The 27,520-nt window shown below is 42.8% G+C and overlaps 2 protein-coding genes across 2 annotated transcripts in view; one reads left to right on the forward strand and one right to left on the reverse strand.

The window, feature by feature from the left end:
- The window catches only part of LOC311033786 (PDZ and LIM domain protein 3-like), an 87,496-nt gene that overhangs the window by 50,607 nt on the left and 9,369 nt on the right, over positions 1 to 27,520 (reverse strand). The gene's annotated exons all lie outside the window — the stretch shown is intronic.
- cfap96 (cilia and flagella associated protein 96) lies at positions 21,635 to 27,421 on the forward strand (the record flags this gene model as incomplete). The annotated part of the gene is made up of 7 exons (XM_084041809.1): positions 21,635 to 21,734; positions 22,229 to 22,433; positions 23,479 to 23,616; positions 24,497 to 24,572; positions 25,298 to 25,483; positions 26,543 to 26,730; positions 26,898 to 27,421. 7 exons carry the CDS (start codon positions 21,635 to 21,637, stop codon positions 26,950 to 26,952), a joined length of 948 nt encoding a protein of 315 aa, XP_083897935.1. The 3' UTR covers positions 26,953 to 27,421.

Genomic DNA, 27,520 nt, shown 5'->3' on the forward strand with positions numbered 1-27,520 from the left:
ATCAACGAGACCCAAGAGCTAAACCTAAGATCATCCACTACAATCGCCTTAAACCCTATCGCTCTGCCTGGTCAGCTGGACAGCTTCCGCCCCCGTCTGTTACTATGGCTGCTCCAGCATACTGCCCAGGTCCCCCGCCACTTACTGCACTCTCTGGCTCCAGGCCTAATGTGTACCAATGCCCAGTAGCCACAAATGGGTGTTCTGTACCTTCGATTGGGGCTCAGTCACATGTTAACCCTCCGCCTCAAAGTCCTGCAAATCTCCCACCACAGGGGGGAGGCACTGCTGCTGGTGGACATTTAAGTGAGCCAGCCCCTGTAGTTCAACCTTTACCATGCGTACGGACCAGGACAGGTCGTTGTGTGCGTCCTCCAGTGCGGTACATGCATGATGACTGAATTGTTGCTCTCGCTTGGACCATTGAACAGTCGACTAAAAAGACACACAAAATAATTCAAGGGGGACTGTGAGAGCCTGTTATTGACTGAAAAAAAGAAAAAGAAAAGAAAGAACACTGTATTGTTAAAAAAAAAAAAAAAAAAAAGACATTGTATGCTATTATTATTTGTGATGTATCCTTATGTGGTGACATGTGCATGCTGTTTATTATAGTCACACTTTCAGTTTGTTTTTGGCTGTTTGAAGCGGGACGCTTCTTTTGTAAGGGGGGGAAGATATGTAAGAGTGAAATGCAGCCATGGAGTATTGTTAGGTTATAAGAAATAACCACTGTTCAGTGATGTGAGTTTCCGCTGGGGGCGCTGTGGGGAAAAGCTAGAGAGGGAAGGAGAGAAGAAGAGAGAGAGAGAGCGCGACCGGGGGAATTCCATTCATTCAATGTTGACGTCTTGACTGTACTGTTTGGCTCGAGAGACTTTAGTAAAAGTGATTGAGAAGAACCTATTACCGTGTTGAACTGAATCTATTCTGCACCCACACCCACGTCGCTTACAATATCACTTACTCCAGGGGTTCCCAAAGTAGGGGTCGCGACCCCACTTGGGGTCGCGGGAGACTGACGTGGGGTCGCGAAATTATTTTGGGTCATTAAAAAAAAAAAAAAAAGTTTTTTTTTTTTTTTACTTTAAATTCAACAGAATGGATGAAATACCATCTAAAATGATCACAAATGGTACATTTTACCATTTTAACACATTACAAATGCACACCGAACGTGCAAGTTTATGTGCATAAATGACCTCCAGGTTTAGGTGGGGTCGCGAGTCAATTTCCGCCTTATTTTGGGGTCGCGGGCTGAAAAGTTTGGGAACCCATGACTTACTCTACCTTTAAATGAACGCTTAGATTTAGCTGTGCTGTGGGAATGAGTGTCTTATAATACCCGCATGTTGTTTGGTCTACCTCATGCCTGTTTTCACTACTTTTTCGGGCCTGGAATTACCAATTAACCCTTTAAGGCCGGGAAGGGAACGCATGTGTGTCATTTTAAGATTTCTTTGGCTATTTTATCTTGAAAATGTGTGCAAATCTTTAGTTTGAATATATATATACTTTTTTAAAGCAAAAGTTTTTAACTCAAATCTTTGCTTCTGGGGATTTTACAAATGTCTTCTAAATCCTAACCGTTTTTTTTTTCCCTAAAGTTTGTTTTTATTTTTTTACTTATGTTGCTATATTATCAATGGTTTTCAAACTTTTTTCATGTCAAGGACCCGCAAAATAATATGTATTTGTCCGCGGACCCCCTCCCATCTAAAAATATTTTGTTCCAGGGACCCCCAGAAGCAAAGATTTGAGTTAAAAATGATTTGCACAAATTGTCAAGATTTTTCTAAAAATAGCAGATCTACAAGCTCGTAGCGCGGCACTCGGTGCCGCGCAATGAGCTTGTATATCTGCTATTTTTGAATAGCCAAAGAAATCTTACAATGACACGCATGCGTTCCCTTCCCGGCCTTAAAGGGTTAATTCTATTCTAACTTTTTGGTTACTTTGATGTCTTAATGAAGTAATCCTTTGGGCTGCTACTGGGACTCCCGGCCGTCCCACCGGACAGTCCAGAAGGACTCTACCACAATCCTTAAAGACCGCATGCCTTCTCCACCACTCACAGTCTATGCCAAGTCAAATTCTTTAAGGATTTTCCCTACCGGAGTTCCAAATGGGCTTTAGACTAGGGAGAAGTGTGTGTGTGCTGGCATCCTATGTTGTACTGTACTCTGTGCCAATAAAGCTTATTGAATTTAACAGTTGGAGAGAGAGAGAGAGAGAGAGAGAGAGAGAGAGAGAGAGAGATGACAGAGTTGAGTTTTGTCCTGGTTTTGTAGAGAAGACTGAGTTTAGACAGGGTGAATGAGTGGGGTGGGGGGAGGAAGAGAGAGAGAGAGAGAGAGAGAGAGAGAGAGAGAGAGAGATCAGTTGTTCTCAATATTTTCCTGGGGGTCCTCAGCGATATTAGTTGTCAGTTTAACAATTGTGAACATTTTTAGAACACAAATCTTGTATTAGGGTCCCTGGCACAAAGTATTTTCAGACGGGGGTCTGTGGCCAAGTTCGAGAAGCACTGAGAGATGAGAGGACAGACAAGCACGCACGCACGCGCGCGCGCGCGCGCGCGCACGCACGCACGCACGCACGCACACACACACACACACACACACACACACACACACACACACACACACACACACACACACACACACACACACACACACACACACACACACACACACACACACACACACACACACAGGAATCAGTGGTGGAAAATGTACTCACATTTCTTACTTCAGTAAAAGTATCAATATTGCATTGTAGAACTTCTCTGTTACAAGTAAAAGTCCAGAATTAAACAATTACTTGAGTAAAAGTATTGGTATCAAAATGTACTTAAAGTACCAAAAGTTAAAGTACTAAAAATGTTTGAAAATAGCAGATCTACAAGCTCGCGATGCGACGCGTTGTGAGCTTGTAGATCTGCTATTTTCAAATAGCCTCGGTATATATTATGAAACATTAATGTATGTTTCATAAAGTAATCATTTATATCTGCGAAGTAACTAGTAACTAACGTTTTCAAACAATTGCAGTGGAGTAAAAGTACAATATTTGCCTCTGAGATGTAGTGGAGTAGAAGTAAAAGTATAGACAATTGAAATACTCCAGTAAAGTAAAAGTACCTCAAAATTGTACTTGAGTACGGTACTTGAGTAAATGTACTTAGTTACTTTACACCACTAAAGAAGAGACAGTTGAAGTTCCCTCAAAACCATCAGTCTACCTCTGCTGTGCTGTCACCTGTAGACAATGCAATGATAGACAGAGAGAGAGTGAGAGAGAGAGAGAGAGAGAGAGAGAGAGAGAGAGAGAGAGAGAGAGAGAGAGAGAGAGAGAGAGAGAGAGAGAGAGAGAGAGCATAGAAGACAACAACAATTCCTTGCTGTCTGGCAGAAACCTTGTATCTCCATATTTCAACTTTTTTGTAAATTAATGGTAGAAATATAAATGAATAACTTCAAGTACTGAAATGTTTGAAAATAGCCGATCTACAAGCTCACAACGCGTCGCGCTGCGAAGCGTTGTGAGCTTGCAGATCGGCTATTTTCAAAAAGCCTGTGTTTAAAATAGGGCTAAAGTGGTTAATGTATGTTTAATTATATCATAATTTATTTTTTTTAAGTATTGGACATTGGAAATATTCAAGTTAAGTACAAATACCTCATTATTGTACTTAAGTACAGTACTTAAGTAAATATACTTAGTTACTTTCCACCACTGGTTGGGTGGATGGATGGATAAATACCAAGTTCCTCTTTTTAAAATGAGTTTAGACCCCCCCCTCTCTCACACTCACACACACACACACACACACACACACACACACACACACACACACACACACACACACACACACACACACACACACACACACACACGTTTCTAACACGTGGAAAGACAGTGCATCTGTCTGTCCATTGTTTTATTATTAAATCCATTCCGCTTGTTTATTGACAGAATGCTCAAATCAATGAAATTGCATATGCTTACTGCGCGTGTGTGTGTGTGTGTGTGTGTGTGTGTGTGTGTGTGTGTGTGTGTGTGTGTGTGTGTGTGTGTGTGTGTGTGTGTGTGTGTGTGTGTGTGTGTGGGGGGGGGCTTGTGTGCGAGTGACCCCATCTCCAGCTGTGATGTGCTTTCCATGTGTCTGTGTGTGTGTGTGTGTGTGTGTGTGTGTGTGTGTGTGTGTGTGTGTGTGTGTGTGTGTGTGTGTGTGTGTGTGTGTGTGTGTGTGTGTGTGTGTGTGTCAGCTGCATGCTTACAGCCCCCCCCCCGCTCCCTGAGGACATTTGTCCAGCTGAGACAGACAAGCTGGACCCCTAGAGACATCCCTCCTCCTCCTACTCATCTGTCTGTCCCTCCGTTCAGCTAGAGACACGCCCCCCCCCCTCTTCATCTGTCCCCTCCGTACGTAAGTATGTCTACATGGCCTGATTTACACTTTGAAAACAGCAGATCTATAAGCTCACACCTATAGATATGCATGTTTCTTGGTGATGCTTGGCACACCCACGCGCAATCAAGTAGGTCAAGACCTTGTCTGTGTCTCTGGTCTGTGTCACGCGCTGAAAATAGCCCATCTACTATCATTGGCTATCGACAATGTAGAGCGGCTATTTCTGGGCCTTCGTACGACGAGATAGAAATCTACAGTAGCTAGAATGTCTGTCTCTCTATGTGTGCAGTGGCGTGCACAGACATTTTGAGGGGCAGGTGCTCAAGTAAATTATACTTTTTTTTGGTTTACTTGGTCTGCTCTTTTTTCCCTCTACACCTATACCTCTTTGCAAAAAAATAGCCGATCTACAAGCCCACAACGCCTCGCAGCGCGAGGCGTTGTGGGCTTGTAGATCGGCTATTTTTGGCTAAAGTTCTCCCTCCAGAAAAGGGATGCTAGGTTTCGAGTGGTTATGGTAAAAAGAAACATCATATCACATAAAGATTTGGCGGACCCCCTGTAGTAACTCTGAGGACCCCCTAGGGGTCCCGGACCCCCTGTTGAAGACCCCTGGTGTAAACTGGGAAAAAAATATATATATTTTTTTTTTCTTCAAAAGGGCACTTCTGGTCAAGAGGGCAAAGGGCAGGGGCTCTAGCCCCACCTAGAGTCTATCTGTGCACGTCCCTGAGTGTAGAGCGGCTATTTCTGGGCATTCGTACGACGAGATAGACATCTACTGTAGCTAGAATGCCTGTCTCTCTATGTGTGTGTGTGTGTGTGTGTGTGTGTGTGTGTGTGTGTGTGTGTGTGTGTGTGTGTGTGTGTGTGTGTGTGTGTGTGTGTGTGTGTGTGTGTGTGTGTGTGTGTGTGTGTGTGTGTGTGTGTGTCTCCCTCTTTCTCTCTCTCTCTCTCTCACTTCAATTCAATGGGGCTTTATTGGCATGAGAAAACAGACGTTTACGTTGCCAAAGCAAAAGTGGAACAATACAATCAAAACAAAAGAATGTATGTACGGTACAATGAATTAAAAGGGAATCAAAATAATGTGTAAAAAGAGCCGCGTTACATTGCAACTGAGAGAAATCTATCTTACAAAACCATAGGAATTGGGCTTTTCCTGTCAGAAATAGTTACGATGAATACATCCACATAGGAAAGGTTAGCTTGGGATAAATCTCTCTCTCTCTCAGACAGACAATCTTTAATATTTTCCACAACCACCTCCATACCTCCCTCTCCCTCTCTCTCCCTCTCTCTCTCTCCCTCTCTCTCTCTCTCTCTCTCTCTCTCTCTCTCTCGGGGTCAAGTGTGTTCCATTTTGTTTGACAGCTTTATACCGCTGAGTGCATGGGAACAGCCAGAGAGATGCTACTGTACATCCTCTGGAACATCATCAGTGATTAAGTGACTTATTTAGGTTAACCCTTTAAGACCGGGAACGCATCTGGGTCATTTTTTGATGTCTTTGGCTATTCAAAAACAGCATATATTCATAACACGGCACTGAGTGCTTGTGGATGTGCGATTTTTTGAAAAAAAATGGTGCAAATCTTTGAATATATATATATATATACATTTGTAACTCAAATCTTTGCTTCTGGGGGATTCTACAAATGTCTTCTAAATCAAAACAAAACATTTTTTTTGAAAATCAGTGGTTCTCCAACTCAAGGACCCCTTCAATGATATGAATTTGGCCACGGACTCAAAATATGTTGTTTCAGGGACCCCCCCAGGATGCAATGTTTGCTTTAAGAAATATGTATGTTCAATGATTTGCACAAATGTTCAAGATTTTTCAAAAATAGCAGATCTACAAGCTCGTAGCGCGGCACTCGGTGCCGCACTATGAGCTTGTAGATCTGCTATTTTTTTTAATAGCCAAAGAAATCTTTAAATGACACACAGAATGCGTTCCCGGTCTTAATGGGTTAAATAGGCGTTTGAAGTCAAACTGTGTCACGCGCGGTGACAGATGATGCCGATATCAAACGCGGCCGGCCATTTGAAGTCTTACTTTTCAAAGGGCTGTGGGGGGGGATACTGTATGTCAGGTGTATTTTCTCTCCATGCTTGCATGAAGTCCTCAATTGAATCTTCTTCAACAACTCATGGTGGAGAGAGAGAGAGAGAGAGAGAGAGAGAGAGAGAGAGAAGTTAAGATTCCCCAAGTTGTTTGTGCTTTCGTAACTTGTTCTTCTTACCATCTGCAGAGCTAGTCTGCCACCTTGTGGCCGTGGGGAGAACAAACTTCCAGTGGTGGAAGAAGTACTCTGATTTTTTTACATAGCAATTTAAGCATGTTAACAGACACTCTTTGTCATGATTTATGACTTCATCTGCTTGACCCAGCACACGTATGTGCATCTACGTAAGCATATTGATATCCGTGATGCGGTGACCATCAAGTACTTTATCAGAGATACTGACGCCTGTGCACAATGATACAAGATGTATGTTCTATTCCTATACATCAGCCATTTGAAAATAGCAGATATACAAGCTCACAACGCGTCGCATCTCATAGCATCAGTCAAAACAATATACTATATCGGTTGACCAACAAAGGGAATGAACTCGTTCTCATGCTATTCATCTAAAATGTGGAACGCCCTATCAAAAGGAGTAAAGGAGTGCAAAACCCTACTCACTTTCAAAACTGCCCTAAAGATACAACTTCAGGAGGCTGCAATTCGAAAATGGCCCCTGTCTAAGTCTTAACCTACCCCCCCTCTTCATACCAGTAACCTGTACGCTGATTGTATGACATTCTGTATAGTAATTGTGTATATCTGTCTGTCTCTTATACTGTATGTCATCATGATTTGTGTGCATGGGGATCTCATCTTAAACAAGCTCAGTGCTTAATGAGCCTCCTAGTTTAGTAGACCTTGTATTGTGATTTTTTTGTACTTCCATGTACTGATGTTCTCATGTCTTACTAAATAAAGTACATCAATCAATCAATCAAAAATAGTAATCTGTACGTTGAAACTATAGGATACCAGGTAAACAATAAACTTAGCATCTGTCTAAATATTGTAAATGTTTTTATCTAAACATTGTGGTCAAGAAAAACAAGATCAAGTATAGCTGACAAAAACATGAGGACAAATGACCATGGTAAGTCTGCTTGGACGTCATAACTAGGTCAAGTGCGATGAGAGTGTTAAAAAAACAGTTGTGGAAAAACAGCCGATCTACAAGGTCACAACGTGTCTCATCGCGACACATTGTGAGCTTGTGGATCGACTATGGATTCACTATTTAAAAATGTTTTAAGCCATTAAGACCTGGAACGCATCTGTGTCACTTTAAGATTTATTTGGCTATTGAAAAATAGCAGATATACAAGCTCATAGCGCGGCACCGAGTGCCGCGCTATGAGCTTGTAGATCTGCTATTTTTGAAAAATCATGAAAAAATATATATATATATTTTTTTTTTTCAAAAAACTGTTAGGATTTAGAAAATGTTTAGAAGCGGCCTCAGGTATTAATAATAGTTTTTTTTAAAAAGGTACGTTTTGGACATATGACGGTTATCTTCAGGACGTGTCGTTCCCAACAAGTTTCATGAAAATCTGACCATCTGTTATTTAGTTTTGTTTGGTCATAATTCTAAAGGGCTTTTCAATGGTCATTCTCAAGAGATAGTGTAGCATAATGGAACAGAATGAAAGATTTATTTCAGCTCAGCTGGCGTCTTGCGGTGATTTCACATGCTGTGTGCTGTTGCTAAATGTGTAAAGTAACTAAGTACATTTACTCAAGTACTTCACCCATTGTCAACCCATCTTCATGTAATTGGTCCTCACTCCTCACTAACGCTCATTATAATGGCCCCCTTTTTGTGTACTCGGCCTGTGTCTCAGAGGAGGGCTGTGGACAGTTCAGACACCCGCCTACCAGTGACATCATTGATAGGGAATTTAAGCTAATAATAGAAACTGCACGCTTTCTATTCCTGGAAAGTATGCATGCTATAATGCAGGGGTCTTCAACAGGGGGTCCGGGACCCCTAGGGGGTCCTCAGAGTTACTACAGGGGGTCCGCCAAATCTTTGTGTGATATGATTTTCTCTTTTACATAATACAACTTGAATCCTTAGCATCCCTTTTCTGAGGAGAATTTTGCCCAAAAAATAGCAGATCTACAAGCTCACAACACCTCGCGCTGCGAGGTGTTGTGAGCTTGTAGATCTGCTATTTTTGGCAAAGAGTTATAGGTGTAGAGGGAAAAAAAGAGCAGCAAAAGTTTATCTGAAACACACGCCTACATAGACAGGTTTTGCCACCAAGCCAGTCATGAAATTAAATGATGGCCGTTATGTCAAAGCCCAAAACCTGTATAGCTTGAACTTCAAAAGGAAATAGCAAACTCACACATAGGATAACTGAAGTGACCAAGAGCCACATACACACATACTGTATACACCAGGGTTCCCCAATAAGCGGCCCGCGGACCATTTGCGGCCCGCGAGAGGCAACTGTGCGGCCCGCGACGACTCCTGGCATAAAACATTTTTTGTGTGTGTGTGTTTTTTTTTTTTATTTTTTTTTTTTTTTTTATAAAAAATAATAATCAAATTCACACACACTTACAAATTGTGCGTAAAAATTATAACAGACCCCCCTAAAAAGCACTACACAAGAACCCCAGGCCTAAAATAACTGTCAAATTAGCTAGATTAGAGGGGGGAAAAAAATCGAAATAAAGTTGACAAAGACAGAAACAAAAATCCACCCAAAACCGCGAAATTTTCGCCCAAAACCGCAAAAACATTTTTTGGAATTCGGGCGAGGGCGCTTCGGGAGCGAGGGTGCTTCGCGCGCGGGCGTGAGGGCAACGGCCCTCAGTTTGGCACCCGAGACAGAATTTGGCCCTTGGGGAAAACTAATTGGGGAACCCTGGTATACACAAATCCACGGAGCGCTGCCCTGCATGCAGCAATTGCTGCGGTGTCAACGCTCTCCGCGGACGCGACACCACAGCAATGGCCGCCTACAGGCAGCTACAGGGAGCGCGTCTGTGGATTCGTCTATACTGTTCCCTGTTACAACTCACTGCCTTCAACGGCAGACACAACACAACAGACACATTGTACTCTATAGATTCTCATCAGCCTTCATTCAAATCCAGAGCCACAAACAGTCACTGAACATGTCTCATTGCCACCCAGAGTCATTGGGTCCCAAAATGACAGCAATAACAGTACAATAGCCTGGAAACCATGCAGACGAATCTGCCATGGCAAAAAAAAAAAAAAATGCCCTCTGCAGATTTGGTCTGGCACCTCTCAGTTGTGATTGGATTTCACTCCCTCCGAGGTAGTGAGGGACCAATCAGGGCCCGGTATGCACATATGGGGCGGGGTTTATCACCAAAGGCATTTTTTGGAACCTGTGCAGCTGGTTCCACACAGAGATTCCAGGCTAAATATCTACGCAGTGATATTAGTCTGGCCATGCCAGGCCAACAGTACAACAGCTTGATTCACATTAGTGCGCACACAGCATACAACACAAGCAGCAGCAGCAGCAGCAGCAGCAAAGAAGAAGAAGAAAGAAAGACAGAAAAAAAGGTTCCTACCTTGAGCCGTCTTCTACTTGACTTCGTCAGTCGTGTAAGTGATGGCCAGGGTCAGACCGTGGAACCCATGGATAGAGAGATAGAGCCCCCCCCTCTCTCCTCCGATGAGCCTAGAGCCATATGAAATCCGTGTTAACGGAATCGCGGACGGAATCGCGGAAATGACCAATAAAAATGGAATTGGAATAAAACACGGAATATTGCAGAATTTGGAAAATAAAAAAAAATCGCGGTATTTTTTTTTTTTTTACCGCGATTTTTTACAAATCCACGGGACACCACCATTTTGCATGGCCACATCCTACTTTATAAACAGTAAAATCCACGTAGAAATAGTCTTAGAAAGACGATAGAAACAATAATACATGGGCGACGCCATTTTGCGCATGCTCAGACCGAATTAGACCGAATTATTTTGGGAACACTTTTGCGTATAACACAACAAGGGCCATGTATGGACTGTTATATCTTGAACATTTATTCATTTCCACTTACCAGACACTTTTTTAATGGTAAAAATGAGCATAAAAAGCAAAATACAGAATTCAGAAATATTAAAATGGAAAAAACAGAATTTGGGAAAAAATAAAACGGAATTGGGAAAAAAATAAAACGGATTTCATATGGCTCTAGATGAGCCCTCCAGAGGTGTCTCCTCCAGTCATCTCCATCCTCCAGTCCATACAGTACATCTGGCTATAAGCTCTCCATTACTTTCCTCCCCCGCTCGGAGCTCCCCGGTGTCGAAGGCAGTGACCGACCGAGCTTCGTTCTCCTGACCTGCATGGCTGCCATCTTCTCACTCACCCTCGGTGGCCCCCCTGTGTACCTGTGTACAGGCCTGTCACAATTATTACATAATCGTCGAATAGCAATTATTTTATACAATCGCAATTATTTTTGCATAATCGTCATAATCAATTCCATGTTAAAAAGTCATATTTTCAAAAAATGACAAAAAATAGTGGAAATAGCCGATCTATAAGCTCAAAACGCGTCGCGATGCGACGCGTTTTGAGCTTATAGATCGGCTATTTCCACAATTAATGTTTATTTTTAAGTATAAAGTAATTAAATATGTATTATTTGTCATATCTGCCCTGTGCAACTTTTTGTTTTGCGAAAGCTAAAAAGCCAAACAGAAATGTAATTTTTATTCATGATGTTCCCTTAATTTTCAACGACGAGAGAAACACAATAAAATCGTTAAGCGCAATTATTTGAGTGATAATTAATCGTCAACTTAAATTCGTAATCGTGAACTAGCCCTACCTGTGTACATGGCTCCTATATTGTCCGGAGGAGGAGGTTGGAGGGAGGGACACCATGAGCCTTGATTGTCTGAGAGAAAGAAAGAAAGAAAGAAAGAAAGAAAGAAAGAAAGAAAGAAAGAAAGAAAGATAGAAAGAAAGAGGCATTTTTAAACACTCACACAGTATAACAGAGCTACACTTAGACATCTGGACTAGCGTGCCGTATACCTAAATAAAGTGAGAGATTAAAGGTAGGGTAAGTGATATTTTTTGGTTAAAACAAAAAGTATTTTGTTAAAAGGTTAAAGCACTATATTCTGATAGTAATCATTGCTATAGAGTGTTTGTTCAGTAACAGATGTCTCCCCGTCTCTCCAGCTCTTTAATAAACAGAAAATACATTTTCTGGTAGGTGTCAAAATCTCAGCCAATCAGGAGAAAGTACCCATTTTTAAGCTTAATTTGTATAGTGTTCCAGTTCCAATTTTGTTCTGCTCATTTCTTAGTGTCATCACTTCCAATTTCACTTGTTTAATCTATATCCTGATTGAGTCCTCTGTCCTGATTGGATGAAATTGGAAATGAAACTGAAACGGAAACAAAAATGAATTTTCTGTTTTATAAAGAGCTGGAGAGACAAGGAGACTCCTAATACTGAACAAACACTCTATAGCCTTGAGTACTAACATAATATAGAGCTATTTAACACTTATTTTAACCAAAGCAAATCACGTACCCTACCTTTAAATAGAAATCTAAGTATGGGCCTACAGATCAGGTTGTAACACTTGCTCCAATACACACTTTCAATGAAACCATCCTCGGTAAACAAACAGCGATGGATTCATTTACTGAAACACCAAGCTGTGTGAAATATTAAGTAAGTTATATTCAATCATTTCCTCATTTAATCACATGAACCTTGTTATCTCTTTTCAGTGAAAACATTGCACTGAGTGGTTCAAAAAAAGTATGAGGTTTCATTCGAGGATATATGGTGCTGTGACACCCAGTGGTGGAAAAAGTACTAAAATTCTTTACTTAAGTATAAGTACCAATACTGCAATGTAGAAGTACTCTGTTACAAGTAAAAGTCCAGAATTATTTTTTAATTATTTTACTTGAGAAAAATACTGAAGTATTGGCATCCAAATTGACTTAAAGTACCAACAGTAAAAAGTACAAAAATGTTTGAAAATAGCAGATCTACAAGCTCACAACGCGATGCGACGCGTTGTGAGCTTGTAGATCGGCTATTTTCAAATAGCCTAGGTATAAAATAGGGCTAAAGTGGTTAATGTCTGTTTTATAATGTCATCATTTATATCTGCAAAGTAACAAACTAAAGTTTTCAAAATATTTTCAAATAGCCTCGGTATAAAATAGGGCTTAAGTGGTTAATGTATTAATGTGTTTCATAATATCATATTTTTTTTATCTGAAAAGTAACTAAAGTTTTCAAATAATTGTAGTGGAGTAAAAGTACAATATTTGCCTCTGAGATGTAGTGGAGTAGAAGTAAAAGTACAGAAAGTGGAAAATACTGCAGTAAAGTAAAAATTCCTCAAAAGTGTACTTAAGTACATTACTACATTTACAAGTACAGTACTTGTAAATGTACTTGTTAATTTACACCACTGGTGACACCCCAACAAAACATTGTGTACTTATTTATATACATATATAATAGGACCCATGCACACAGCACCGTCAAGCACCTTAATGGTCTGTTCGTTTCAAAACATTAGACTATATACATATCTGTCCTTTTTGTTGTTGTTGTTTTGAATAACACAATGGCCTACCTGTATAGATTTAACCACTACTGAAATACACACATACCTTTATGTGCTTTACTATAGACCTACATGTTGGCATTACAATCAAACAGAGCTCAATACAACGGTAAGAGTAGACGTGACGTCTACGTCTTACCATCATTTCAAAGTACTGCGACCCAGAACAAAAACAAGAAAAAGAACCAAACAATGGAATGGCGCCATCTTGTGTTCTGTTGCACGTTATGTCGCACAATTCAGCCATATAGCGTGTGAAATGTTTAATGCTAAGAAGCTATTAAAAAGCTCTTAAAAGTCTTTAAATTGTCAATTCACTGTCTTCTGGGGACCCCCCTGGGGGTCCGGACCCACATGCTAAGAACCACTGAGCTATCTTACCTGTTGAATTCACTCAGCTGGAGAGAAAACGGCCAACAGTTCGTCACGGAGAGATAATTAAACTCACACTTGTGTCTTAATAGCCTGGTTTACAGTCTCCCTGACGTCATTGACAACAACTCTCAAGTGAAGTTCCATCATGGTTGAAGTTATTATTGTTAATATACGTTGTTTATTTGTTTATTTCACTCTCTCTGTCGACTGTTTGTCTGACTGTTTGTCTGTGTATGTTGGTCTGTCTCGCGCAGGTGTGTGTGTGGGGGGGGGGGGGGGGGGAGGGGGCGGGGAAACCGGAGGATTTAAAGAGCCCGCTCCCATACCTCTATGGCCCGCTCATGCAGACTGCCGCTCTGAAGGTGTGCGTGTGCGTGTGCGTGTGTGCGTGGTTCCCAGGCACGCGCAGACAGTAGTCTTTTTTTTAAAGGCCTGCATAACATCCGTGGCCCTTTTTAATTTTTACATGTATTGCTTATTTTACTTGTTTTTTTTATTTTAAGTTGTTGTGGAACATCTTGCTCCATTAGCATAAGTGTCAACCACATTTCTGGTGTGAAATGGCTTGTTTCTAAAGTGTAGTATTGCATATTTGGGTTGCTGTCTAATTGTTTAAACCAGTGGTTTTCAAACATTTTCATGTCAATGACTGTGTTGTATATTTCATAATATAACATACACATAACAACTGGAAAGGACATTATATTAATGATATATTTGTATTGTCATCAAGTTTTTTTTCTCCAATTTTTTTTTCTTTTTTTTAAATGCACATACTATCAGCTATTTTCACACGCACGCGCGTGTGCTCATGAGCTATTTTATTATAGTTTTTTTTTTTTTTAAATAGCCGATCTACAACTGTAGACCAGCTATTCTTTGGGCTAATGTTCCACCCAGAACAGGGATGCTAGGGTTAAAAAAGGGTGTTTGAAATCCAGATGGTGTGTCAGACATCAGTGAGTGGAGGCTCAATGACACAGCGGGGTGCCAGGAATAGATGACTGAAGTTAATATTATGACTCATCGGTGCAAATGCACATTCTCGGTCTTAATCAAACTTAATGGGAAGAATAATCAATTCATCTCCCATGACCTGCTTGTAGAACTGGGGCTACAAACCCAACCCACATCCCATGCAGCATGTTCCACAGTGGCGTGCACAGACATTTTGAGGGGCAGGTGCTCAAGTAAATTATAGTTTTTTTTGTTTACTTGGTCTGCTCTTTTTTCCCTCTACACCTATACCTCTCTTTGCCAAAAATAGCCGATCTACAAGCCCACAACGCCTCGCAGCGCGAGGCGTTGTGAGCTTGTAGATCTGCTATTTTCGGCTAAAGTTCTCCTCAGAAAAGGGATGCTAGGTTTCGAGTGGTTATGGTAAAAAGAAAAATCATATCACATAAAGATTTGGCGGACCCCCTGTAGTAACTCTGAAGACCCCCTAGGGGTCCCGGACCCCCTGTTGAAGACCCCTGCTGTAAACTGGAAAAAAAAAAACGTTTTTTTTCTTTTTTTCAAAAGGGCACTTCTGGTCAAGAGGGCAAAGGGCAGGTGCTCCAGCACCACCTAGAGTCTATCTGTGCACGTCCCTGATGTTCCAGGCAGAAAATGTTCACTGTTTTTGGGGCAGAAACCTTGTATCTCCATGTTTCAACGTTTTGTGTTTTTTTTCCCGGTAAATTAATGCCCTGCTGCTTCATCGTAACAACAGCCAGTGAAGCTATGATAGATGATCTACAAGCTCACTGAGCTTGTTGTAGATCAGCTAAAAACATGTGAATCACCATTTGGACAAACATCTATCACGAGACAAGGGGATTTAAATGTAATGTAATTGATGACATTGTGTTCTTTCTTTTATTCTATGTTGATGAATTGAATACATAGGACCACAATGGAAACCAGTCCCCGGGACTTTATTGTTTTATCCTTTTAGCCTAAATGTCTGACTGTACCACATACTGTTTACATTTCTGACAAATAAACAGTGGTGGAAAAAGTACTCACATTTTCTACTTAAGTAAAAGTATCAATACTGCAATATAGAAGTACTCTGTTACAAGTAAAAGTCCAGAATAAAAAAATGACTTGAGTAAAAGTACAAAAGTATTGGCATAACAATGTACATAAAGTACCAAAAGTAAAAGTACTAAAATGTTTGAAAATAGCAGATCTACAAGCTCACAACGCGTCGCGGGGATAGTACAGTGAGAATAAACTGAATGTGCTTTTCAAGGCAGCACTGTTTGTCTCACAGCAAATTACTTCACATTAAATGCATTCATCCACCACTGTATAATCATCAAAAAAAATAGAACATGTTCCCTTACAAAACCTATCCCCACTAGGAGTTCAAATTTGATGTGCCATGATATATGCTTAATGTTACCTATTCCATGGGGTATCAAGAAGACTCACCCCAAAACCAACTCACCCCAGAGGTAGGAAAACTCACCCCGGAAGACTCACCCCAGAGGTAGGAAAACTCACCCCCAAGATTTTCTGGGGTAGGAACACTCACCCCAGGACCTGAGAAAACTCACCCCGGAAGACTCACCCCAACTTTGTGGAAAACTCACCCCAATGGTTTTTAACTTTGAAAAATGGTTTAAAAAAAGGTAGATCTACCGGCTTGTGAGCTTTCCATTTTCACAGAATGCTTTCATAATGTGAGCTTTCCATTTTCACAGAATGCTTTCATAATGATGTTTAATCCATATCTGGATTAAATTCTTTCTTTGAAGGTATAGAATTACCAAATTATGTTGTTCAATTACATTTAGCTAATTAAAGTGCTTTAAATACAAGGTAGATTTCATCAGAAAAGTTACACAAGGACGACATAATTTGGTAATTCTATACCTTCAAAGACAGAATTTAATCCAGTATGGATTAAACGTGTCTCATTATGAAAGCATTCTGTGAAAAAGGAAAGCTCACAAGCCGGTAGATGTGCCTTTTTTAAACATACAGACTTGGTGTAGAGGGGAAAAGTTAAACCCACCCACAAAACAAAAACTCACTGTACTTTACACCATTGAGTTTTTCTGGGGTGAGTTTTCCTACCCCCGGGGTGAGTGTTCCGGGGTGAGTTTTCTCAGGTCCTGGGGTGAGTTTACCCACCCCCCGGGGTGAGTGTTCCTACCCCCGGGGTGAGTTTTCCTTTTTCAGTTGGGGTGAGTTCGTCTTGGGGTGAGTCTTCTTGTATTCTTTTCATGGAACAGCAGAAAGTCAAACCGTCCTTCAACTTCATCCAACTTCACATACTTCTACAGTTGTCTGTACTTCACCTGGACCAGCATTTTTACTCAGACGTGCAAAAACACAAATAACTACAAATGGAGCTTAGTTTCTATATGCAGTAGATATAGTAGGCTACAAACAAAACAATGCTTTGTTTTCATCCTTGTGAATTGACACCACACTAACAGGATCGGTCAGGATCTAATTTTAATGTTTTAAAGTAGGCTACACACAGAGCACAATGGATTAGAATGCTATGGGGGTGAATAAGAATAATGTTCATGGTTTGTAGCCTTTACACTTTACAGAATAAACGAAATAAAACTGATTTTCTGAGTAATGCCGGCCTTAAGCCAACCCACTTTTAAACCATAAGAGAGAGAGAGACAGACAGACAGACAGATTTCAGTGCATTTCTGACAGGGCCCTCTGTGAAATGGATGGCCCTTATATGGTCGACTCAAGGTGACGTCATGACAACAACACACCCTCGTCAAGATAGAGTCTTTATAAAGACCTGAGCTGAGTCTGCAGTAGCTAGCTGCATCCTATTATATTAGAAGAAGCTGTTCCCTACATCCATAACTCAGGTCCCGTTTAACTGAACATTTCAACAACGTGATGACCCTTCCCGTCGCAGTCCGGCAGCGAGGCAAGACCAGAGGAAAACATCGTCGTGCGCACATCATCATCGCCGTGGCCGTGCTCGTGGGAATCCTCACGTTCGTGGCCTTTCATCCTGGACTCCTGAGGAGAGAAGAGGATGGAGGGGGAACGCTGCCCGCCAGGCCGAGAGAAGAGGATGGAGGGGGAACGCTGCCCGCCAGGCCGAGAGAAGAGGATGGAGGTGGAACGCTGCCCGCCAGGCCGAGAGAAGAGGATGGAGGGGGAACGCTGCCCCTCAGGCCGAGAGAAGAGGATGGAGGGGGAACGCTGCCCGCCAGGCCGAGAGAAGAGGATGGAGGTGGAACGCTGCCCGCCAGGCCGAGAGAAGAGGATGGAGGGGGAACGCTGCCCGTCAGGCCGAGAGAAGAGGATGGCACGCTGCCCGGGCCCTTCCCCTACCTCATTAACCAGGCTAACAGATGCCTAGAGGGCGAGGCGCCGCCGTTCCTGGTGCTGCTCATAACAGTGGAGGCTCATCAGGTGGAGCGCCGCGACGCCATACGGCGCACGTGGGGCCACGAGGGGAGCCCGGGGGCTCCGCGGGTCGTGCGGCTGTTCCTGCTGGGGGCGAATAAGGAGGAGGAGGAGAAAGGAGAGCCGCGGGGACGACGCCTGCAGAGGACCTTGGAGTCTGAGAGCCTGAGACACGGCGATATCGTCCAGCAGGACTTTATGGATTCCTATGGCAACCTGACCCTGAAGACTCTGATGGGCCTGAACTGGGTGGCCAGGCATTGCCCGCGGGCCAGCTACGTCATGAAGACCGACAGCGACGTTTTTGTCAACACCGAGAACCTCGTCCACGAGCTGCTCAGACCCGAAGTGAAGCCCAGGAAGAAGTTCTTCACGGGTCTCGTCTGGCGGGGAACGCCGCCGATCCGGAACAAAAACAGCGGGTGGTACGTCTCCAGAGAGGAGTACCCGAGCCAGACGTACCCCGAATACTGCGGCGGACTGGGTTACGTGTTCTCCGGAGACTTGGCGACGGAGATCTACGGAGCCTCTCTGAGCGTCCCTCGCTTCAGATTGGAGGACGTCTACGTGGGCATGTGCCTGGACAGGCTGGGGATCCGTATCACGTGGCCGGGCCAGTTCCAGTTCCTTGATAAGGAAGGATGGAGGCCCTTCGACAGGAACAGGTACAGCCACCTGGTCATCTCTCACCCCGTCACACCCACCGAGATGCTGGACTACTGGAACCGCCTGCACCCGCAGGAGAAGAACACAGAAGCTTAAAGACTTTGGGGCAAAAGTTCATATTTACCACCATGCTCTCTGAAACCAAGACAATGTGGGCCTATGGAACAAAAGTGTGTTCTCATTCGTCATCTTTGCAGGAGGTGAGTAATTAATCTAATGCTGACAGTGGTGGAAAGTAACTAAGTACATACTCAAACACTGTACTTGAGTATAATTTTAAGATATTTTTACTTGACTGGAGTATTTCCAATTTGCAAAATTTTTACTTCTATTCCAATACATCTCAGAGGCAAATATTATACTTTTACTCCACTACAATTATTTGAAAACTTTAGTTACTAGTTACTTTGTAGATTTTAATTATTATGACAAAACATACATAAACCTTCAGCGCCATTTTTTATTTTTTATTTTTTTGATCGGCTATTTTTTTAAATAGCCGATCGACAAGCTCACAAGCGATGACGCGTTGCGAGCTTGTAGATCTGCTATTTTCAAAATATTTTTGTACATTTGATTTTAGCCATGGACCCCCACAACGCCTCGCAGCGCGAGGCGTTGTGAGCTTGTAGATCTGCTATTTTTTGGCTAAAGTTCTCCTCAGAAAAAGGGATGCTAGGGTTCAAGTGGTTAAGGTAACAAAAAAAATCATATCACACAAAGATTTGGCGGACCCCCTGTAGTAACTCTGAGGACCCCCTAGGGGTCCCGGACCCCCTGTTGAAGATCCCTGGACTGCACCATGAATTTGAACTTTTCCTTCTTTTTTGTGTGTTTTTGGTCTCCCCTACCTCCAACATTGAACCCAATTTAAATATGTTAAAATGACACTTTGGGAGTTGAAATCAACTCTGAAATGTTTAACCCTGAAATTTCAACTCTTGAATTTATGCTGTGTACTCATTGCTATAGAGTGTTTGTTCAGTAACAGGAGTCTCCATGTCTCTCCACCTCTTTACTAAACAGAAAATGCATTTTCAGGTCGGGATACCAATTTCATCCAATCAGGATAGAGAACTCAGTCAGGATACAGATTTTTTTTTTACTCTATAATTTTTATCCCGTGATTTTTGTAACCCATTTTTTTCACCCGGTGCCAATTTCCTAAGTGATCCCGGGCGCTACACCAGCCCTACACCAGCGCTACACCAGTCCCCCACAGCCTGGGGAGGCCAGGGCCGAGCTCATGCTTCCTTCAGTGCATGAGAGCCAACTGACCTTCTTGTCACCTGACAGGGGGGAGTTTCCCTGGTAGGACGTAGCGCGTGGAAGGAACACGTTATTCCAACCAGTTCCCTTCCCCTCCATCAGGCGCCCCGGCTTTCATGGGGGAGGCGGTATAGTGACCAGGATTACTACATGTTTTTGTGAGGGTATCAACTACCCTGGGAGACACGGGGAGAACATGCAAACTCCACACAGAGTGGGCCCTTTCGCCAACCCCACCTAGGGTATGGGCGCTGATGACGAGGAGGAGGAGACACGCCCCCAGCGTCCCCGGCGGGAATCAAACCCAGGACCTTCTTGCTGTGAGGCGACAGCGCTACCGACTGCGCCACCGTGCCCCAGGATACAGATTAAACAAGAGAAATTGAAAGTGGTGACACAAAGAAATGAGCAGACACAATTGGAACTGGATCACTATAAAAAATGAAGCAGCTACTCTCTCCTGATTGATGTATTTTCTGTTTATTAAAGAGCTGGAGAGACAAGGAGAATCCTATTACTGAACAAACACTATAGCAATGATTACTATTAAAAAATATAGAGCTTTAACCTTTTAACCAAAAACCTTTTGTTTTAACCAAAAAATATCGCTTACCCTACCTTTAAAATATTGAGATAAGAGGTTTCTGCCCGACAGCAACGAATAACAATATTTTCACTACCTGAACCTGATAGCATCCATATTGTGGGCATGGCATAGGCCATCATTGAGCAAAAATGATGGCCTATGACATGTCCACAATATATACATGTGTGTCTCATCGTGTACATTACTTATGTAGATGTACTTAGTTACTTTCCACCACTGTTGGAATCTCTGAAGCTTGTTTTGAGCTTGTATATCTGCTATATCCACTATGTTTTAAATTGCGATAACAATAATTGCGATGATCTCAAATGATTGCAATTAGGTGATTATGTCATAATTGTGACACGCCTGGTAATGTGTGTACCAGTAATTTATGTATGAAGTAATGTATGTGTATACCTGCTGCCGGTTGTATCTGATTGGCTGCTTCCATCCAGTCACCTCTCTACTTCCTCTATATCTGTCACCTAGGTTACCACTGTACACAAACACACAGACATGCAAATGTCTCTCTTAGGACAGACCTATACATACAGATAGATAGATAGACAGATCTAAAGACAGACAGACAGACAGACAGACAGACAGACATTCTATGTTATAAATTCCACAGTGGAAGCACCAGGAGCTGCCCATCAACTATACAGGTACACTATCGATAGAGAGGCACTATTTCTATGTGTCTGACATATTCATTTCAAAAAGTGCTAAACTGGCATGAGTCTTAGGATGTCACATTTCCTTCTGAATGACTCCTAATTTGAGCTAATATTTTTAGGGAGGCTAATATAAGGCTGAATGGATTGAATTACATGCAGAGACTTGATCCAGTGACCTTTCAGTCATAAACTTTCTTCTCTAACTCTGTCGTCCACTGCTGCTGCTGCTCCTTCTGTGTGTGTGTGTGTGTGTGTGTGTGTGTGTGTGTGTGTGTGTGTGTGTGTGTGTGTGTGTGTGTGTGTGTGTGTGTGTGTGTGTGTGTGTGTGTGTGTTGTGGTGCTCAAGCATCCCCTACATTTCAAATCAGCACCCCTTAAAAAGATTGCCACATCTTTGCTGCAGGTTTAAGTGAGGGTTTACTCTGAAATGCCACGCATTTGTGATATTGTAGATTGGCTATTTTCACTATTTAAAAATAAAAGTCTTAATGTAAACCTTTTCTTTTACGTTTCGGTCCCGGGGAGATACAGCAGATTTCTCTGAAAAGCTTTGGGACGTCCTGCGTTAAGATGCCATCTGGAGACGGCAAGAGTGACATGGAGCGCCTGGGGGTGTTCAAAGAGATGGGATACGTGTCCATCGGGGACAAGTACGTCTCATCAACCGATCGTAAGTTGCACTGTCTCTGTGAGTCAGCTCAACCAATTGCTCTCTGAAAGCCGGGTCCGGGGACTGAGGGGGTTCCAGGGGGTCCCCAGCAAAATTAGTAAAGCAGGGATCTTCAACAGGGGGTCCGGGACCCCTAGGGGGTCCTCAGAGTTACTAAAGGGGGTCCGCCAAATCTTTGTGCGCTACGACCTTGTAGATCTGCTATTTTTGAAAAATCATGGAAAATGTGTGCAACTCTTTGAATATATATTGTTTAAAGCGAACATTTTTAACTCTATTCTTTGCTTCTGGGGGGTCACTGGAACAAAATATTTTGAGATGGGGGTCGGCGGCCAAATACACATCACTTTGGGGGTCCTTGACATGATGAAGTTTGAGCACCACTGACATAGAAACATACGTTTTTTTCAGAAAACTGTTGGGATGTAGAAGACATTTTGTAGAATCGGCTTCTTCAGGTCTTAATGGGTTTAACCGCATTGCATCCCCGGCAGGTCCGTTCAACGAGGCAGCCTATCGCAACCGCCAGATGCAGGTGGGCGTGTCTAGACGGGGTGGCTACTTTGACCCGGAGTACCGGAGGATCTTCGAGCGCGAGGCGCTGACGGATCCCATGAGACTGGTCCGCCTGGAGCGCCTCCAACAGGGCAAAAAGATCCTCAGCAAGGCCTTTCTGCCGTGCAGCGGATCCAAGAGACCGTGAGGGGAGGGGGGGGTCACACACACACACGCACGCACGCACACCACGCTGGGCAAGACCTTTAACCCAGTGGTTCTCAAACTTTTTCATGTCAAGGACCCCCAAATTGATACTTATTAGCCCGCGGACCCCCATTTGAAAAGATAAGCCAGGGACCCCCATAAGAGAAGATTTTACGTCTCTAGCAGTGATTCTCAACCATTTTAATTTCAAGGACCCCCAGTTTGACATGCATTAGGCTGCGTGCGGACCCCATTTAATGGCATCTCTATCTCTGGAACCCCAATTTATATTGTAAAATCAATGTTAATTTAACTCTGAGAGTGTACAAATGGAACCAAATGGACCCGTTAGGGTCCATTTGGTTCCATGTCTACGCTTTCAGAGTTACAGACCCATAAGGGTCCATTTGGTTCCTATCCATCATTTAGCTGGGGACCCCCTGGAACCCCCTCAAGTACCCCTGGGGGTCCCCGGACCCCACTTTGAGAACCAATGGTTTAGCCAGTTGAGTCTCTGTCTAAATGAGAAGTACTGGAATTTGGCGGAAGTACCGGCCAAGGACGTTACGTTGAGGCTTTACAGAGCTGTTTACATGAAACCCGTGTTGTGATTGTTTAAAAAAAGAGAGTTTCCGGGGGAAGTAGGCTACATACGACAGAGGTCCCTCCCCTATAGACACTTAGATGTGTGTAGCCTCATTCCCATCCTTTTCTCATCTCCGAGCAGAATAGCCTGTTAACGCAAGGCTACACACACACACACACACACACACACACACACACACACACACACACACACACACACACACACACACACACACACACACACGCACACACGCACGCATGTACACACACGGGTGTATGCATGCACACATGTACATGCATTCAAACGTGCACACACATGCACTTACGTGCATACACACGCACGCACATGCATGCCCCCGTGGTGACGACACGTTGCCAAGCAGTATAACCCCGCCTCTCTCTCTCTGTCTCGTTCTCTCTGTGTTGATCTCTGTCTCTCTTCTACTTTTCCTTTCAGGTGTGGTTTGGGGAGTTTCTACGGGACTATCTCGGGGCCAGTGGAGGCCATGAGTAACCTGAAGGTCCCTGAGAAACCCCAGTCCTCTCCTGGACGCAACATCATCACCTGCCCCCCCAAGAAAGGCAGTGGTTACAGGTCTATGGCACGCTGCCAGCTTTGCAACTTAGCCATTTAGCGGACACTCTTATCCAGAGCGACATACAATAAGCGAGCTGAACACATACATTAAATGCAGAGAGACAGCGTAGTGCCTCAGTAAACTATAGGATCACGAGGAAACCAAGAATCTTGCATCAGTCTAAAACAATATACTATCAAAATAATTATCTGTACATTGAAACTATAGGATACCAGGCCCGCTTTCTGTCAACCTGCCTTCCCTCTTCTGAGCATGTGAATATAGGTAGACAGTTTCAAACATCTTCAGAAATTAGATTTTAAGATTTCAAAGACGTTTTCAAAGCTTAACTTTTTTTTTGTTGCAAAAAATATCAGCTCTACAAGTGTCTGGTAGATCTGCTATCTTTACTATTTCCGAAAGTACCTTGTGGATCAGTTATCTGCTATTCTCAGGAAAGAAGGTGGTTAAAGCATTTGTTCCTAAGGAGTAGTTCACCCAAAAAATGACCATGAAGCCTTGAATTCATGGAGATTCATGGGGATTTTTTTGGATTCTCCGGTAGGAGACTCTACCGGAGATTATTGGCTCAGGAATGCGACAAAAAACAAAAAATCTCCATGAATTCAAGGCTTTGTGGGGTGTGTAATTGATAGAAAATAAGTTTTTTTTTTGGGTGAACTACTCTACACTTTATCCACTTGAGCCGAAGCCAGTTGAAGTGTTGTGAGATTGTAGATCTCTGCTAGTTTTGCTAGTGGTTAAGTGTGTCTGCAGGTGGTCTAAACATATAACCAATAAAAAAGTGGTTACACACTTCGAGATACAAGGTTTCTTCTGCCCGACAGTAGTGATATTCTATTGCTACCTCTGGTGACACCATGTTATTTGACGCAGCTATCCCAACGTGACGCTGTCCAAGATGGAGGTGTACGCCTCAGACCCGTACCACAGAGCCATGGATGCGCTGAAGGTATTCAACCCCAGTACTAAGTACTCACCTTATTCTTGGCCCTTCTCTAGGGCAGCGCCATTGCCCTTCTCACTGCCACCCGAATAGGCTGCAGGTGTAATGCAGGTAATCAGCAGTGTTGCCAGATTTTGCAAGAGAAACAAGTGACCAGGTCTATAAACAAGCGTTTAAAAAAACGCTTGTTTATAAAGTGTGTTATCGAAAATAGCAGATCTACACATGTTTGAAAAATGTTAACACAAATCTTGGACAATTACATATTAATCTGGGGGTCCTTGACATGAAAAAATGTGGGAATTAGGAAGCAAGCCTCTATTTTTTAAAACATGTTTGTGTTCTATATTCTTAGAAAAAAAGATTTCTTATTCTGTTTCTGTTTTCTGTAAAGCGACTTTGAGTATCTAGAAAAGCGCTTTATAAATTGTATGTATTATTATTATTAAATAAGCAACCAATACTTTACAAAAAATGCAAGCCGTAACTACCAATATTTACAAGTGACTTTACAGAAAGACTAGCCCAAAGTTGTTTATAATAAGCAGACATGTCAACGCTGGTAAACATTAAACCCCTTGATATGGGGCTCCCCATTCTATATATATATAGAGAATATTCTAGCATAGCCAGACAAATGGTCTAAATCCAATGAATGGGCTAAACGTGTGCGTGTGCGTGTGTGTGTGTGTGTGTGTGTGTGTGTGTGTGTGTGTGTGTGTGTGTGGTAGAGGGAGGTGTCGACCCATCGCTCCAAGCTAACAGGGGGTCCCTTCAAGCTCCACCTCCACCCCAAAGAATATTTCAGTGGAAACCCGTACCGCAGTGACAGGCACCCCCCATCGGCGCAGAAGTCCCTCCCAGCCGGACAGAGACACTTCCCTGTTCCCTTCAAACCCGCCTCCCCCAGTAAACGGGTATCTGTCTGTCTGTCTGTCTGTCTGTCTGTCATTCCCATGATTCATGGTTTCCAAACTTTATATAAATGCTAATGTTTTCGGGGGGTTTTTACCCCCAATGTAGTCTTTATGTCAGTTCATTCCTCCCTACACGTAACTGTGTTGTCACTGCTGTTGTATCCTGACTCACCTGCAGTGGCGTGCACAGACATTTTGAGGGGCAGGTGCTCAAGTAAATTATACTTTTTTTTGTTTACTTGTTCTGCTCTTTTTTCCCTCTACACCTATACCTCAGCCAGTAGGAATACATGTAGTGACAAATATCACCCTCCCCACCCGGCTTCCGGGATGCACCGCGATGGATTTGAACCCGCATTTACCGCTGCGCCACCCAAGCACTAATGTCTTAACCACAACTTATCGTTCATATTCTGTGGCGATCATTCGGCGAAAATTGACGATCTATAACAGGGGTGACGCAACTTTGATGATGGAGAGGGCCACTATATTTCCACACTCACTCCAGAGGGCCACATTGCATATTACTGTCTGGCAGACACCTCTTATCTCTGTATTTTAACTTTTTTTGTAAATGAATGCCGTACTTCGCCAATCTTTGTCACTCAAAAGTAGCAAAAATAGCCGATCTACAAGCTTAAAACGCGTCGCAGCGCGACGCGTTTTGAGCTTGTAGATCTGCTATATTTGCTACTTTTGAATTGGAATCCTGATTTTTATTTTGCTATTTTTGAATCCTGAAAAGTAATATTTTTATTTAATGTCATATGCATTTAGTTATACTTATGTTAACTTTATGAAAATACATTGGACTAGTCACTAGTCATTAATCTACTAATGTAGACTGAAGTAATTAAAGCGGGTCATGTTACAGCTGAAATCAATATGTCGTCAGTATTCCGATATTAACCTAAGGGCCGCTCTATTAAGTGAAGGTGGGGGCCGCATGTGGCCCCCGGGCCGCCAGTTGCCCATGTATGATCTATAAGCTCACAACACAATGCGTTGTGAGCTTGTATATTCGGTGAAGATAATACAAGCTATCTGTGTGTGTTTCAGATGGGTGGTATGAAGGCGGGGACGTTCGGGGTCTTCCCGTCTCACTCCACTGATCCGTACACTCCGCGCTCCCGGCGCTCCCGGCCCTCCAGCAAGCCCACCAATCGAGACGAGGCGCGCGTCTTCCGCCCGGCCCCCGGGCCCAAGAGCACGCCCATCCAGAGCATCATCAGTCTGAACGTTAACAGGTTTAACACTCGCATCTCTTCTCCTTCTCTCTCTTTATCCCTTCAAAGACAGAGTTTTTGTGCTCTTAAAGGTCCAGTAAATATGTTTTGAAATAAGTGATAGATAGCTCTATGTATTCTCGTAGTAATCTTTGCTATAAAGTGCTTAATAATTTATGTCATTTCAGGTCGGTACACTCGGCAAACTACACTTCCACTATTCCGGCTATCATGACCTACTGACTACCACTGACTGACTGCATTACCCAGCCTGCACCACTGTTACTACATTACCCAGCCTGCATCACCCGTAATCACTGTGGCTGCGTCCAAAATGACATACTAACGTTCTACATACTAAACAGTATGCTATTTTCAGCATACTGTGTGCTTTCCCTTCTGACATCCAACGTGATGTTAGGAAAGTAAAGCAAAGCAGAGGTACCAAACATAAATCCCATTCCGCCGTTGATGTTTTTAATGAGTTAATGAGTTGCTATGATTTCAGCAAACCAAAAAGACTCATTTAATATAACACTTTGCAAAGTGAAACGTACACGTATATTTACACTTAAATCGGAGAGTTATTACAGACTGTTGTTCTAAGAGTCTGCCATTGCTGTTCTCATGGAGACGGCCGGGCAGCTACCGCATTGCATTGTGGGATATTTACAGCCGTGTATTGTCCACTATTGCACACTATTATAAAATTGCCTGAGTTTACAATAAATCTCACATAGCCTACTATTAGCTACTAAGCTTTCGGACAAACTACAAAGTAATTTGGCGAAACAAAATAGTATGTTAGTAT

This window comes from Gymnoscopelus microlampas (assembly GCF_963454915.1).
Source record: "Gymnoscopelus microlampas genome assembly, chromosome: 18".
Classification (NCBI taxonomy): domain Eukaryota; kingdom Metazoa; phylum Chordata; class Actinopteri; order Myctophiformes; family Myctophidae; genus Gymnoscopelus; species Gymnoscopelus microlampas.